The sequence below is a fragment of the Orbicella franksi genome, chromosome 8, assembly GCF_964199315.1.
Source record: "Orbicella franksi chromosome 8, jaOrbFran1.1, whole genome shotgun sequence".
NCBI classification, from domain to species: domain Eukaryota; kingdom Metazoa; phylum Cnidaria; class Anthozoa; order Scleractinia; family Merulinidae; genus Orbicella; species Orbicella franksi.
In genome coordinates, this window is record NC_138152.1 from 23719237 (window position 1) to 23732243 (window position 13007).

Consider the following 13007-nt stretch of genomic DNA (forward strand, 5'->3'; position numbering starts at 1 on the left):
GGATTGCAAAGAAATATTTGCTACTGACCATATTTTTTTATACAATCCTTCTGTTCTTCGCGAAGGTACGCCACACTCCACTCCACTTTCCTGATTGGAAAATTGGCCGTTGAATTAACTCTTGTTGAGTTTCTCTTTGTTGAGGTTATTTCTGCAAAAATTAAAGCACTTATGATGAAGAATACTTGAAACAAAACAAAGGAAAAGCTTCGATAGCGCGGCAAGGACACAGCTGGAATTTCCAGTTCGTGAAATTGCAAGAATATAGAAATGCTGGAATTACTTGTTAGGATTATATTGAAATCATGAATAATTATGACCAAGACTGTAAAAATAAGGCAGTCACCGAGTCTTGTCTGTTAGTTAACATGATCATTTTCTTGAGGGCGTTTAGCAGAAAATAACACCACTGTTAAAACCTTTGCTTGGTCAATGTATCTGTATTTCTTTCGGGGTGGGGGGTGAAGGAGGCAGCAATCTGGTAGCAGACCATTTCCGAGATGTCTTTTGCCTCTGTGTCAAAACGGGTCTCCTTGTGAAACCATTCATAAGAAAATGTGTTCCGCCTACAGCCTCATTTTCATGAAAGGTTTTTCACGAAGACTCGTTTTGAAACAGAGGCAAAAGGAAACTCGGATGTGGCCTTTTTGCAGAGTTCAACATCGGGATAGGTTAAAAAATCGAACCGGATGTTAAAAAGTGATTACGGTGAGAAAAGAAGCCAAATAAAAGTGACTACGTGTAAGCATCACGAAACTTTACTAGCACGCTCCAACTTCAATGAAGTTCTAGAAAACTATTATCAATATACATCTACTAAAAACCTATCTACAATGTACAAGGACTGTATAAATCAACAAAATAATTACATCATAGCTGTAGTTACAGTATAATTATATATTAATATTTAAACCTGACCCAAGGCAATAATTGTATGATGTAAAAATATGACAACTTTCAATCACATTAGTGATTAGAATTTACTCCAAGATCTAAACCTAATTGTTTCGAACTCGTCCAATTAGTTTTGTGTATTTTGCCATTTGGTTCTATTTAAACAACTCTGAATTAGTTTTAATCCTATAAGAAATGATTCATCTACTTCAGAATCGTTATATCATACAATCAATTATCAGGATTCTTGTTTATGAAATCAATTACCTTATTGATCTGTTAACTTCCACGGCCTGTGGAATACCCGTCATTCCCTTTCAATCGTTAACTTGATCATGATACGTAAGTTTGTCACGCCAAGAGGAGCGTTGAGTGACACAAGCGCTCCAAATAAGGGCAGCGAAGGAGACTAAACTAGAGGGTATCGTACGCAGTTTTACTCAAACAACAAGTTAACTTCTCGTGATATCGCTCGTGGTCTATCGTGTTTTGACAGTCGAGCCTCCTTTCTCGCGCGTCGCCTCTCGTTTCTGGCGCATCTCGCGTCTCGTTTCTCGCTTATCACGTCATGTTTCTCTGAAAACGCGAATCGTTCCTGGAGATGTGAGCGCGCAGACATCTAATTATAATATCGTCTTTGTTTCCCTCAGCAAAGCGAATCACTTAGCCGTGTGATAACTGGATATCTGCACACAGCCTTGTTTATTGCGAAAGAAGAAGAAACCCTTCGACAGCGGCTATTTATCAACTTCGTAGCCAGTCAGTGATGCAGACGTTTCGAGTGTTGCCCCTTTGTCAGATTAGTTTGCTCTGACAAAGGCACTACCAAAGTGTTTTACTTGCCCGCTCACGTAGCCCAACAGTTTCTTAAGAGACTAATATTTTTGTTTCCTTTGTAAGTAGGTCATTGACTTAGCCTTGATCTGGGATCTTGACATCGGATTCTTACAGAAATACACTTGGAATCATGCTAAAACTAGCTAGACGTCAGTGACAGCTTCAATTGACAAGAACAGGAAGTTTAACAAATCAGCTCCGTTAACTCGTTTTAGCTGTCTCCACTGCACTCAGAACTCCAGTCTACGCTGAATGCTGGCTGATACTATCGGGACAGTTGGCAATATTTCTCCCTTCAAGAGCACCAGTGTTTGGCTGAAAGTAAAGGACGCCGTTCACCTTGAAGAAAAGTAACAAGAAAATCATCAGCGTCACGTCGAACCTCGAACGCACATGCTCTTCGGGTTCGTCACACAAAAAGAACAATTGATAACCGTCGATTAAAGTCTTGCGTGATAAAAATCGAGAGCGAATAATCTCATTGTTTAATAGTATTGTTCACGTTTGTTGTTCCTAGCAGGTGGCCGCTTTGTCGTGGCATTACTGCTTAGTTGTAAAACGCTCTGTGAAAAATTATTCTGTCAACGAAAAAAACCAAACAACTACATCAAATAACACATACCTCGAAATGATCAATGCAGCCAGTGAAATCCTGTACAAACGCAGGGTCATTATCCACGGCATTAGGGTTCACATTCGACAACTTGCGAACCCCTCCCAGGTAGAAATTGGAATCGACATCGAGAGCCACAGCAGTCCCAGGCGACGTGACACGCACAGGAACACTACCATTGACGATCAAATTCCCACTTCTAGCAGTTCGATCCACTTGTACCTTATGCCACGTATTTAGAGTGACTGTTGAGTTGCTCGTAGCCTCGCCAACGCCCTTGCCAAGGTCATATCTCAACTTAACAAACCTAGGGAAAGCAGAAAGGTTTACATGTCTTATCGTTGGCCTCTATAGGCCCTTTGTAGCTGGGGTCACGTGACCAAATTTTTCCTAAAGAAACTTTTGCATTATGGGCTATAACTTAAAGAATGCCAGAAATGGAAAAAGCGCATCGAAAATACCAAAATGGCCAAGTTTGAGGCCCCAGGAAAAAACGAGTAAGTTTACACCATAGTTTGAATTTTCGGAAAATTTAGAGGATTCGTATGGAAAATGTTGCTGGAGAGCAAGGTCTTGCTCTCCAGCAACATTTTTCCATACAAATCTTCTTATTCTTTCAAAAATTCAGACCATCATAAATCTCATTCTCTGATGATGGGGGCCTCAAACTTGGCCATTTTGATATTTTCGACATGCTTTTTCCATTTCTGACATTCGTTAAGTTATAGCCCATAATTTTATGAAAAGAAGGTCACGTGATGGCTTAGCTGCAAAGGGCCTATTGACCGTAAGAACCCGAGGCATAAATCACGACCTACATTTTGTCGCGTTGTACTCTCGCCTTGCGGACACGCCGCTATTACGAACACCCACTAAAACGGACAGATACTAAAGCCCCGGTCAAAATTAAAAAGAAATGTATGGAAACAACTCCCGCAATTACGGAATTGCGGGCACTTCATGTGGTCCCAAAGTAACATTTTAAATTATTGTTCTCTTGCTACTACGGAAAACTTGGACAAAGTTATTCTGCAGTCTTGAAACACTTACTAGTTTGTGCACTATTTTGGCCTATATTAAATAATTATGTGTCAGAGAGGACGAGAACTACAAATTACAAGGCACTGGAAATCTTAAAAGAATATAGCAGTACACATTATTTGCGACACTTCACGACCAAAAATTGGGTCATTTTCGTCAGTGATGATCACGCCCCGCTACTGCGGACTCTCTCTACTACGAACAACAAATGATGATCCCGAAGGTGTCCGCTATAACGAGAGTTGACTGTAGTCTCTGTAATCCCTCACTCTGACTACCTACAACTGCCAAGGACTTTGAGTAAGTCTACGTTTTTCTAAGCCTTACCCATTATGCAAAATAATGGACAAGAAGTCCCTCGTTGTGCTTTGATCATCACGAGATACATAAAACAGAATTCCATTGAGGGCCAAGGGTTTGAAGTTGATGGTGATCTGGGTACTAGTTCTTACGTAGGTCTTCGGAAACAGCATGTATGAAAAATTCTGGAACAGCGGTGTTTCAATTAAAATATCTAAAAACGGAGGAAAAAAGACAATCATTACAAAATCATAGGAAACGACAAACATGCCTGCTCAAATACACACAAAAAGATCTACCCGTGACGTAGCATCTATCAATGTGAATAGCAGTACATCCTAACTTATAGGCCGTTTTTAAGCTAGGGACGTTATTAAATGTCCTTCAGACGTGAAAGCTGTCTCGAGACGACTTTAACGTCTAGTATAAAAACGGAAAATAGGAAGACGTTTTTAACGTCTGTCTACTTTAACGTCTTCTTTTAAGAGCGTCTGTTTTATCAGTCGCCTTTAACGTTAGAGACGTTAAACCTTTCTGGTATAAAAACGTGACGCCCTTAACTGCCTGCCACGTTATCAGCTAGTAGATTTGTTCGTACATTAGCGCGCTAAAAGTTGCTTGTTTCCAGTGTCCTCCGAGTACAGAATCCTGTCTTTTTTTTTTTTAGTTGAAAAAAAAAATATATATATATACAGTCCAACCTCCGGTTGCGACCACCTCCCGTAAGCGACCACCTCTCCTCAGCGACCAGTTTTCCAAAATACCAAAAGTTTCCAAGTCAGATCACTATATTTGGAATCTCTTGTAAGCGACCACGACCACTTTTAGAGCTAAAAGTTTGAAATTTTCTTTTGTTTTTAACCTCCCGTGAGCGACCATTGAACAGATTATAGACCGAAAATTGGACACAATGTAAGATGTTGTAACATTGCATTCCTGGGTAGTACAAGAGATGGAAATTTTCTCAGCGAAAAGTACCGGTTGTTTTTCTTCTCGAAATTGACTTTTCACATAAATGGGACATTTAAAACATGGGTAATTCTCTGCAGTTACCATATGCTAATGAGGCAAAATTTTGACCCGCAAAATGGGTCTGAGCTCTCGTAAGTGTCCACCTCCCGTAAGCGACCACCTACGCTTGACATTTTGGGTGGTCGCTTACGGGAGGTTCGACTGTATTTTTTTTGTTAGGCCGTGTACTTAAATGCGTCTCGTTTTTATACCAGAGGCCTTTAACTTCTTAGACGTTAAAGACGTTGAAGAACACGTCTTAGACGTCTTCGGCGTTTCTTTACTATATAAAACAAGTAGCTTCCACGTTGCCGTGCGTCTGTTTAGTAATAGATCACAGATGACGTCAAAATGTGGTGAGACCACCAGCGACACACCCGCCTAACGGCTCGTGTGTCACTTTTTTGTTCTTACCACATTTGACGTCATCTGTGATCTATTACTGACCAGACGCACGGCAATATGGAATCTACTTGTTAATTAGAGTTTAAATTTCTAAACAATACAGTGCAATGCAGCAAGTACATGTACAATATAACACAGTGTACACCAATTGTAAAATGTTTGGAGTAATGGGTGGAGACACTGCAATAAGCTTTTCAGCATCCTCAACTTCCAAATGATCATTTACTCACATAATTCCAATCATTTCTAATCTGTATTGACCTCAAATGAACAGAATGTAAATGAAAAAAATGTAAATCTTATTTATAGTGGTCATGCACTTAGCTATACAAGCACTAAGCTTAGCTAGTTTACAGGCATGCCACTGAAACAAAGGAAACAAATATTTCAAATAAACGTAACATAGTTAAAAATCCCAACTGGCAGGAGGCAGACCAGTTGGCTATTTACAAAGCGTGACCAAGGATTTGAACTCGGGAGTACCAAATGCCGCTAGTGGCAGGGTGGAGGGCCTTAAATCCGGAACCTCTGGATAAAATCACCAGCGCCCTAAACCACTCGGCAACGCTGCCTCCTCCTGAATCATTTTAAGTAATTGCATAGGAATCCTGCATATGAAAACTAATGAGTCAAGGTCAACTTTACACACCTTGGTCACAAAATTGTCCTGTTTTCCCTAACGGGCAGTCACACTTTACATCGTGTCCATCTGGACGGCAAGTTCCACTGATACAAGGATTGTCATACCCATAGCATGGCACTCGTCGACTGCTGCAGTACAGACCGGCCCATTCCGCGGGACAGGAGCAGAGGTATGTTGCACCTTCTCGCGTGCAGTTTCCTGCATTGTAACATGGTGGTGTACGGGACGAGCACTCATCGTAGTCTCCATCTACAACGTTCCTTCCTTTCACCACGGCCCACTCTTTGGATGACCCTTGGACGCTTGTCGAAGTTGACAGCTGGATGAATTGTCGTTTAGTGCCAAATCTAATTGCTACATCATAGATAGAGCCATGAAAGCCTCCGCTCTTGAACTCCAGTACACTTGGAATCTGGCGTGGGTCAGGAATGCCACCAATGTACAGTGGCTCAGCCAGGTTCAGTCCAACATGAGAACCACCAGATTTGCCTTCTTTCCGCTGCTGATCATCAACATAAAGCCAGCCGTCAAGCCCATCTCGTCCGGCTACCACCACATGCCACTCCTTACTACGATTCAACGGCTCACTATAAATCCGCGCATTGCCTGCACCAAGGTTATATTGTAGCAGCACCATGTTGTTCTTCAATCCAACTGCAAAGAAATCATCTCCACTGCCTAGAAATTCATTCTGTGCACTGTAAACCAACAGGCTATCATTCCAAGATGTGGAGGCATTGTCAAGTTGAAACTGGAATGTAACATGGAAGCCGTTTACTGCACTTCTGGGTGCTGGATACTCAAGATATGATGGGTAATCTTGTATAATAGTGAACAGTGGAATCGTAATGTTGATGACTGAAAGTAAGATAAAGAATAACAATTAATAAAATACATGTACATGTATGTACTGTACATGCTGTAAGACATTAGTCAACACTGAAAGAATACAACAGTTAAATGTCAGGGGAAACGAAAAACAGTTTGAACTACCGTAACTCGAGATCGAAACACCTGGTAGTAAACGACTGAGGGGCAAATCAAACTCAAGGAAAATAGTTTTGTGTTTGAAATAAAGGCGAATTTGAAATTGCCGAGTTTGAATAAGAAGGGTCCAACTGTACATGACTGTATATATTTTTAACAACTGTTTTCATTACAATGTACATCACATATGCATCCCCCAAAATCTTCACTGCCAGAGCACTTTCAATATATGTTTTTAAAAAAGTACCATTCATGTACAGTACGTACAGTGTATAGCACAAGATCTGCTTCATCAGTTAAAAGTTGCTAAGCTCTGGCAATCAGAGCTCAAAATTAACGCCAATGTCTTTGAAATTTGCGAGTGCAAAAATTTTCCACTTGCAAACATTCATTTTTTTAGCAGTAAGAATCATCCATGTATCCAAGACACTTCAGGCACATGTGAACAACAAGGGTCTGGTTAGAGGCTATGTTTTTGAGAGTTTGAGTCAAACTAGAGAAAGCCGTTTCACAGCACATGAACCTGATTTTTTTTTTGTCACTTGTCAGTTCTGACATTTTCCAGTTGATTCTTCTACTATGTACCACTGAACTAGATGAAGAACAGTGACACTGATAATGGACCACACAATATTATAATTAATGTTTCTCATTTTTCATATAAACCAAAAAAAAAAAAAAGAATCAAAATAGACCCATTTATCATGCTGAATTTAGTACAAGTGCAAAGTTTGTTTCATAACAATCCAAACGCAAACTCATGGAAATACAATATGCAGTTCCAGAAAATATCCATACTCCCTCCCTCCCCACTAAACTAGTGTTTATTTTTTACTGGAATTAAAACCAGTTTTCTGACTTGCCCGTTATTTTTTCAACTTTTGATCTTTTGCATTTTTATTATCTGAAAGTATTTTGTTTTTCCATGACTTTCCATGACCCACACTTCAATATCATGACTTTCCAGGCCTGGAAAATGAAATTATAAAATTCAATGACTTTCCAGGTTTTCCATGACCTGTACGAACCCTGTAAAATAATACATGGTTCAATAAATTGCATACCCACCTGTTTGACATTGCATTCCAACCCTTCCAAAGGGACAGAGACAGACAAAGTCCAGAGGGTTGGAGGCGTTAGGTATACACTCTCCTCCATTGCAACTCTCTGATTCACAAGCAGTGTAAATCTCGCAATTCTTTCCACTGAATCCTGCCGTGCAATTGCAGGTGTAATCATGTATGTTGTCCTTATGTGGGATGCATACTCCATTTCTGCATGGCATTTTCTGGCATGGTGGCATGTCACCTTCATTGATGTTATACCAGTCTTTAGCATCTGCATAGGAAAATATGGTGTTACATCATTCTGTGCTGCATAATTAAACAGTAAAACTATTTATTATATGACTGAGAAAATTACTTCATTGTGATAGGCTGAGAGCAGGCCAATTTATCATTAACTCTTAATTTGCACTACGGTGCAAATTTACGTGCGCATGTTCACAATTTTCTCAGTCATAAAATAAATGAGTAATCGTATGAAAACTCGAGCAATTAATGATTCACACCACTCGTGATATCTGAAAATTCGCGTAAAGCCTCGTGCAATTTTCAGAGAATTTTCAAATATCACTTGTAGTGCAAATCCTTAATTGCATTCACATTCACATGATTACCTGTACTAATTCAGCACTGCATGCAGAGAAAGTCATGCCCAACAGTCTGGGGCTAGAGGATATTTTTCTATCATTCACTCACCTGATGGGCAGGTAACGTTTTTGGTTTAAAATTTGCAAAAAGACAAATTTCAGCAGAGCTCTACGAGAACGATTAATTATTTTAAGTTTTAATTTTCATTAATGAACTAATAGTGCTGGTGGGAAGATGTCTTTCTGGCTAGTAAAAATGACTGTCAGTCTAGTGCATGTACTCTTGTTACAGCTTGTCTGAGGGGCAAAATGGAAAACTTATTTTCTTTGCACCCTATTATGATTATAGTACATGTACACTGTACCAGTAAACAACTGGGGACAGATCCTCCAGACTTCATGCATAAAAATCATAAACAGCTCAATTTCACAATACTTTGGTATGCTGGCCATGACATGATACATACATGTGCGTGTAATTATAGGAATGTAACTCTCCAACAAGTGAGACACCTACAGTAAGTTGCAAAGAACCAACAAACTACATGTACATGTACAAGGTTCATACTCTTTTGGGCTTTTGAAATTGCATGTTTTTCGATGACCGTTTCCATAATCTTTCCTATGTTTCCTATGCCTATGTTAAGCAGTTGTTCTCAAAGTATTGTCAAAACAATCTATTATGTAAGGTATTTTCCCACACTATGACACATAAAATGCATGCTAGTGTTTATTTTTTTTACTGGAATTAACTGGCTTTCTGACTTGTCTGTTACTTTTCAACTTTTGATTTTTTTGTCTGTTCATTCTCAGAAAGTTTATTGCATTTCCATGACTTTCCATGACCCACACTTCCATTTCATGACTTTCCAGGCCTGGAAAATGAAATTATAAAATAGGCCCTTTGCAAGATCCGGTCACATGGTACGGAATTAATTATGCTGGGATGCAAGTTACACAGTGGGACTTCCAAAACAAAGGAACTGGTACCAGTCCAGCCTGACTTTCCTTTGTTTTGGAAGTCCCACTGTGTAACTTGCCTTCCAGCGTAATTAATTCAGTACCATGTGACCGGATCCTGCAAAGGGCCTATTCTATGACTTTCCAGGTTTTCCATGACCTGTATGAACCCTGTACAAGTTATCTGCCATCCAGGTGTTTTGTTACATATATTTTGATTGTGGGTGCATAATGCTGTATAATTAGCTGACAATGAGTGCATTGTTGCAGCCCTACAGGTAATTTCAAATAAGGAAACTAAAATTAAACAAAAAAGTTTGTCTACAAACTTTTTAGTTCACAACAGCTCTGACACTTTTTTTCTTTGACAACCTCAATCTTACAATTTCTACAGAACAGATAGCAGTTCACATCATTCCACTGCACAACTGATGTAAGCTCAGTGATGAATCGCTCAGATTGGTGTACCAAAGAGTAACCAGACTGGTCTTTAAAACTGCAGATAAACATCTGAAGAATATCCCATCAATTGCTACCTCCAAAAGGAAACAACTAAAGCTGCCTGCAAACTTCTCGAGTCTTCATAAATCAGCAAGTACATTGTACATGTATAAGATTTGGACAACCTTCCACATGCTTTTGTTGCTTTAAAGTACAAGTCATGTAATAATGAAAATCAAAACAACATTAGGGCTGTGCTCTTAAGAAGTGCTTGTCTGCCACAGGTGACTGACTTTTGCCTTTGGGCGACTGGAAAAAAATAGTTTTTTCATATAAGCTTATTGAGTGCTAGGCACCTGTATGGTTAGGAACCTTTGGGCTCCTCAAAAGTTTTCTTAGACCACAACTTTGAGCTTAGAATATTAAAATTGGAAGCTAGAATAATGCAAAAAATTAATGAGTTATACATAACATAATATACATGTATAATACATGATGACCACTCACCCACTGTCTTGTCCCCTTCCCTGCTCCCTCCTTCTCTCTCCCCCCTCCCCTGTTCCTTTGATGGGCTCATCCCTCCCCATCTCTGTTACTGCTTGTAGATAAGGCCCAGTGCGCATGTTTGCATTATAGATTTGTAAGTCAATAATTGTGAATTCAAGAACATACAGTGAAGTCAGCCACTGAAATTAATAAACCTTGCTCATTCTTCCTACAGTAAAATATTTTACCACAATTGCTACTAATCTCACAAACTGATTCGCTAATTCGCCAATGTCGATAAGAGTGCAGACAACGCTGTTCGCGTCAATGTGTCACACTCTTGGTCATGCTCTGACAAAAACATTTTCTTTGACGTTGATATTGTGGTAAAGAACAAATCAAATGTGGCTTAGCGTTGTCTGTGCTCTTATTGACAATGATATGCATCATTACAGAAGTCAAAATTTGTTGTGTGTGCCTCATGAGTCCACAACATTTTGACCACTGTGATAATGCATATTGTTGTCGATAAGAGTACAAACAATGCTAAACCACATTTGATTTGTTAAGTCTACTGCATACACTATTTATGCCTAGCTACATACAGTGTAATGTACTACCTGCAAGATTGATAGTTTCTCCGTTAACTTGCACATCTTTGATAGATCCAACAAAAGAGGATGATGGAGCAGCTTGGCCTTTGGTTTTGTTGAGCATGTCCAGGCCTGGTGGAACTCCCCCTATATACCAGTTGTCGTAGAGTTGTATCCCAATGAGTTTTCCTCTGACTTCACGCTTAAGTTCTACACCATTGCCAACTTGAAGAGTGCCAAAAGGTGTTCCTGAATTGCTGACATAGCTAAAATATTAAATTAAAACAAAAACAGGTTATCAGGAGTGTCCTTTTAATTAGACATTAGTATAAATCTACTGGCATTCTATCACGAATGGCATTTTCTGATTGGCTGCACTACTCACTAGTTATTCTGTGATAGATAGTGGGTAGTGTAGCTGTTTGCACTTGTTAACAAAATGGCGGCCACTTCTTTGCATTTTTGAAGTGTCTGTGAATAGGATTTAGATAACACTATGAACGACTAGTAGATTTATACTAAAACAATAATTAGATTATGAGCTCGAGATTTCTATAGCCTGTGTAGCTGGTGGTATTGTACATTGTAGGCGCGCGGAATAAAGTTTTGGCAGCAAAGCCACTAATCGCGAGCAGCGAAGCCGCAAGAATTACCACCTGCCAGAGAACTTGGGTTTTTTGAATACCACCCACTTTTATCACCTCATTGACCTCAACTGACCCCAATTAATCCAACCAATTAGAACAGACTATTCTTGCGCAAAATACAGGCGTGAAGGTGATCGTCTTACACTTTGTTGTTGATGCATGCATGGTGAATAATGGATAATTTACATCGAAGGGAGATACGCCTACAAAGCCAGTTAAAGGAAGAAAAAGCCAAGAGGAAAATGTTAACGACTTTTGTAGATTGTGTGGTGTCAATCTGAAGATAAAATTTCGTTACTTTCAGAAAAGTACCAAAAACATTTCCACAGAAAATGTATTTAAACCTTCAGGCTTGATCACGTGAAGCTTGAAGGCCAGACATTAGCAGAACTTTGCTTGCTAATTGGCCTGAACATTGTGGAATCTAGTGTTCTATTGAGTCAAGTTTTTCAGTCTTGTGGTCGAAAATATTCAACACCGTTGAACTTGTCCGGTTCATTCGCTCCGGCCTAGAAAGAAATGTGGAAGTTCCGCTCTCTTCTTCGCATCAAGATACGCAAGTAAGGATTAAATGTCTTCTTCCATTGTCTGCGTCTTTGCCAGACAGGAGTCCTCAAGCAAAAAAGCATTTACCCAAGGACCGTTCAACCACTAAGAAATCATTAAATTATTTTCTCAGAATCGACTCCTTCAAATGCAATGAATAAAGAAAACATGCCTTTGGATGTCAACCAGGAAACAATCACACCTTGTGTTCAACACTTCTCTGCAGAGTTGAACATAGAAAATTTGTGTGGTAAACAGACAACTTTAAAGTATTGATCATAAATCTGAATGTGCAGGCAGTATTTCAAAGTCTTCCTCCCCATTCTCCTTGTGTGTTTGCTGCCAAAACTTTATTTCGGCCTACGCCAGAACTTTATTCGGCGCGTCTACAATACCGCCAGCTACGCAGGCCAGATTCCTATGGCACAATAGAGTTCTGTGTTTCCATTGAGCTCATAATCTAATTGTTTAATAGCAGGAGGCACTGTGGACTAAAGGTAAACACGCTGAACTCCAGAACAAGTGTTCAAAGTTCAAGCCCTTACTAAAGTTATTGTGTTGACACCTTCCTCTAACACGGTGCTTCTTTCAGGGATTGGGAAAGCAAAACAGGCAAATGAGCCTATGACCCATGGCATTGGAAAGTTATGGGCCATTTATAAAAAGTTTGGGCCATTAGGGTAAATAAATGGGCCATAAAAAAATTTCAACAAACGATATGTAATTCTCGATTGCTGTTGTTTTGTATGTTTTACTGGACTTCAAGCTAGGTTTAAGTGTACAGTCACAGAATATAGCTAACTCAAATTATATAACCTTTCATTGAGGTTAAACTATGCATTCTGAACTGGAATTGATTAAACTTAACATACTGAGCAGTCTGATATCAACATCACTGAGACATGCTCAGTTTTAGATTTAGAGTGACAAGTAATGTTGCATTTACAATTTA

The 13007-nt window shown here is 39.5% G+C and overlaps 1 protein-coding gene across 1 annotated transcript in view; it reads right to left on the reverse strand.

Moving 5' to 3' along the window:
- Positions 1-740: 740 nt before the first annotated feature.
- The window catches only part of LOC145495437 (protein eyes shut homolog), a 20724-nt gene continuing 8457 nt past the window's right edge, over positions 741-13007 (reverse strand). Inside the window, exons 3-8 of the mRNA XM_081475051.1 lie at positions 10890-11128; positions 7800-8069; positions 5751-6602; positions 3713-3899; positions 2354-2651; positions 741-2070 (exon numbers count right to left, since the gene is read on the reverse strand). Of these exons, the coding sequence (XP_081331177.1) occupies positions 1975-2070; positions 2354-2651; positions 3713-3899; positions 5751-6602; positions 7800-8069; positions 10890-11128 (1942 nt within the window). The 3' untranslated portion in view covers positions 741-1974. The remainder of the gene's footprint in view (positions 2071-2353; positions 2652-3712; positions 3900-5750; positions 6603-7799; positions 8070-10889; positions 11129-13007) is intronic.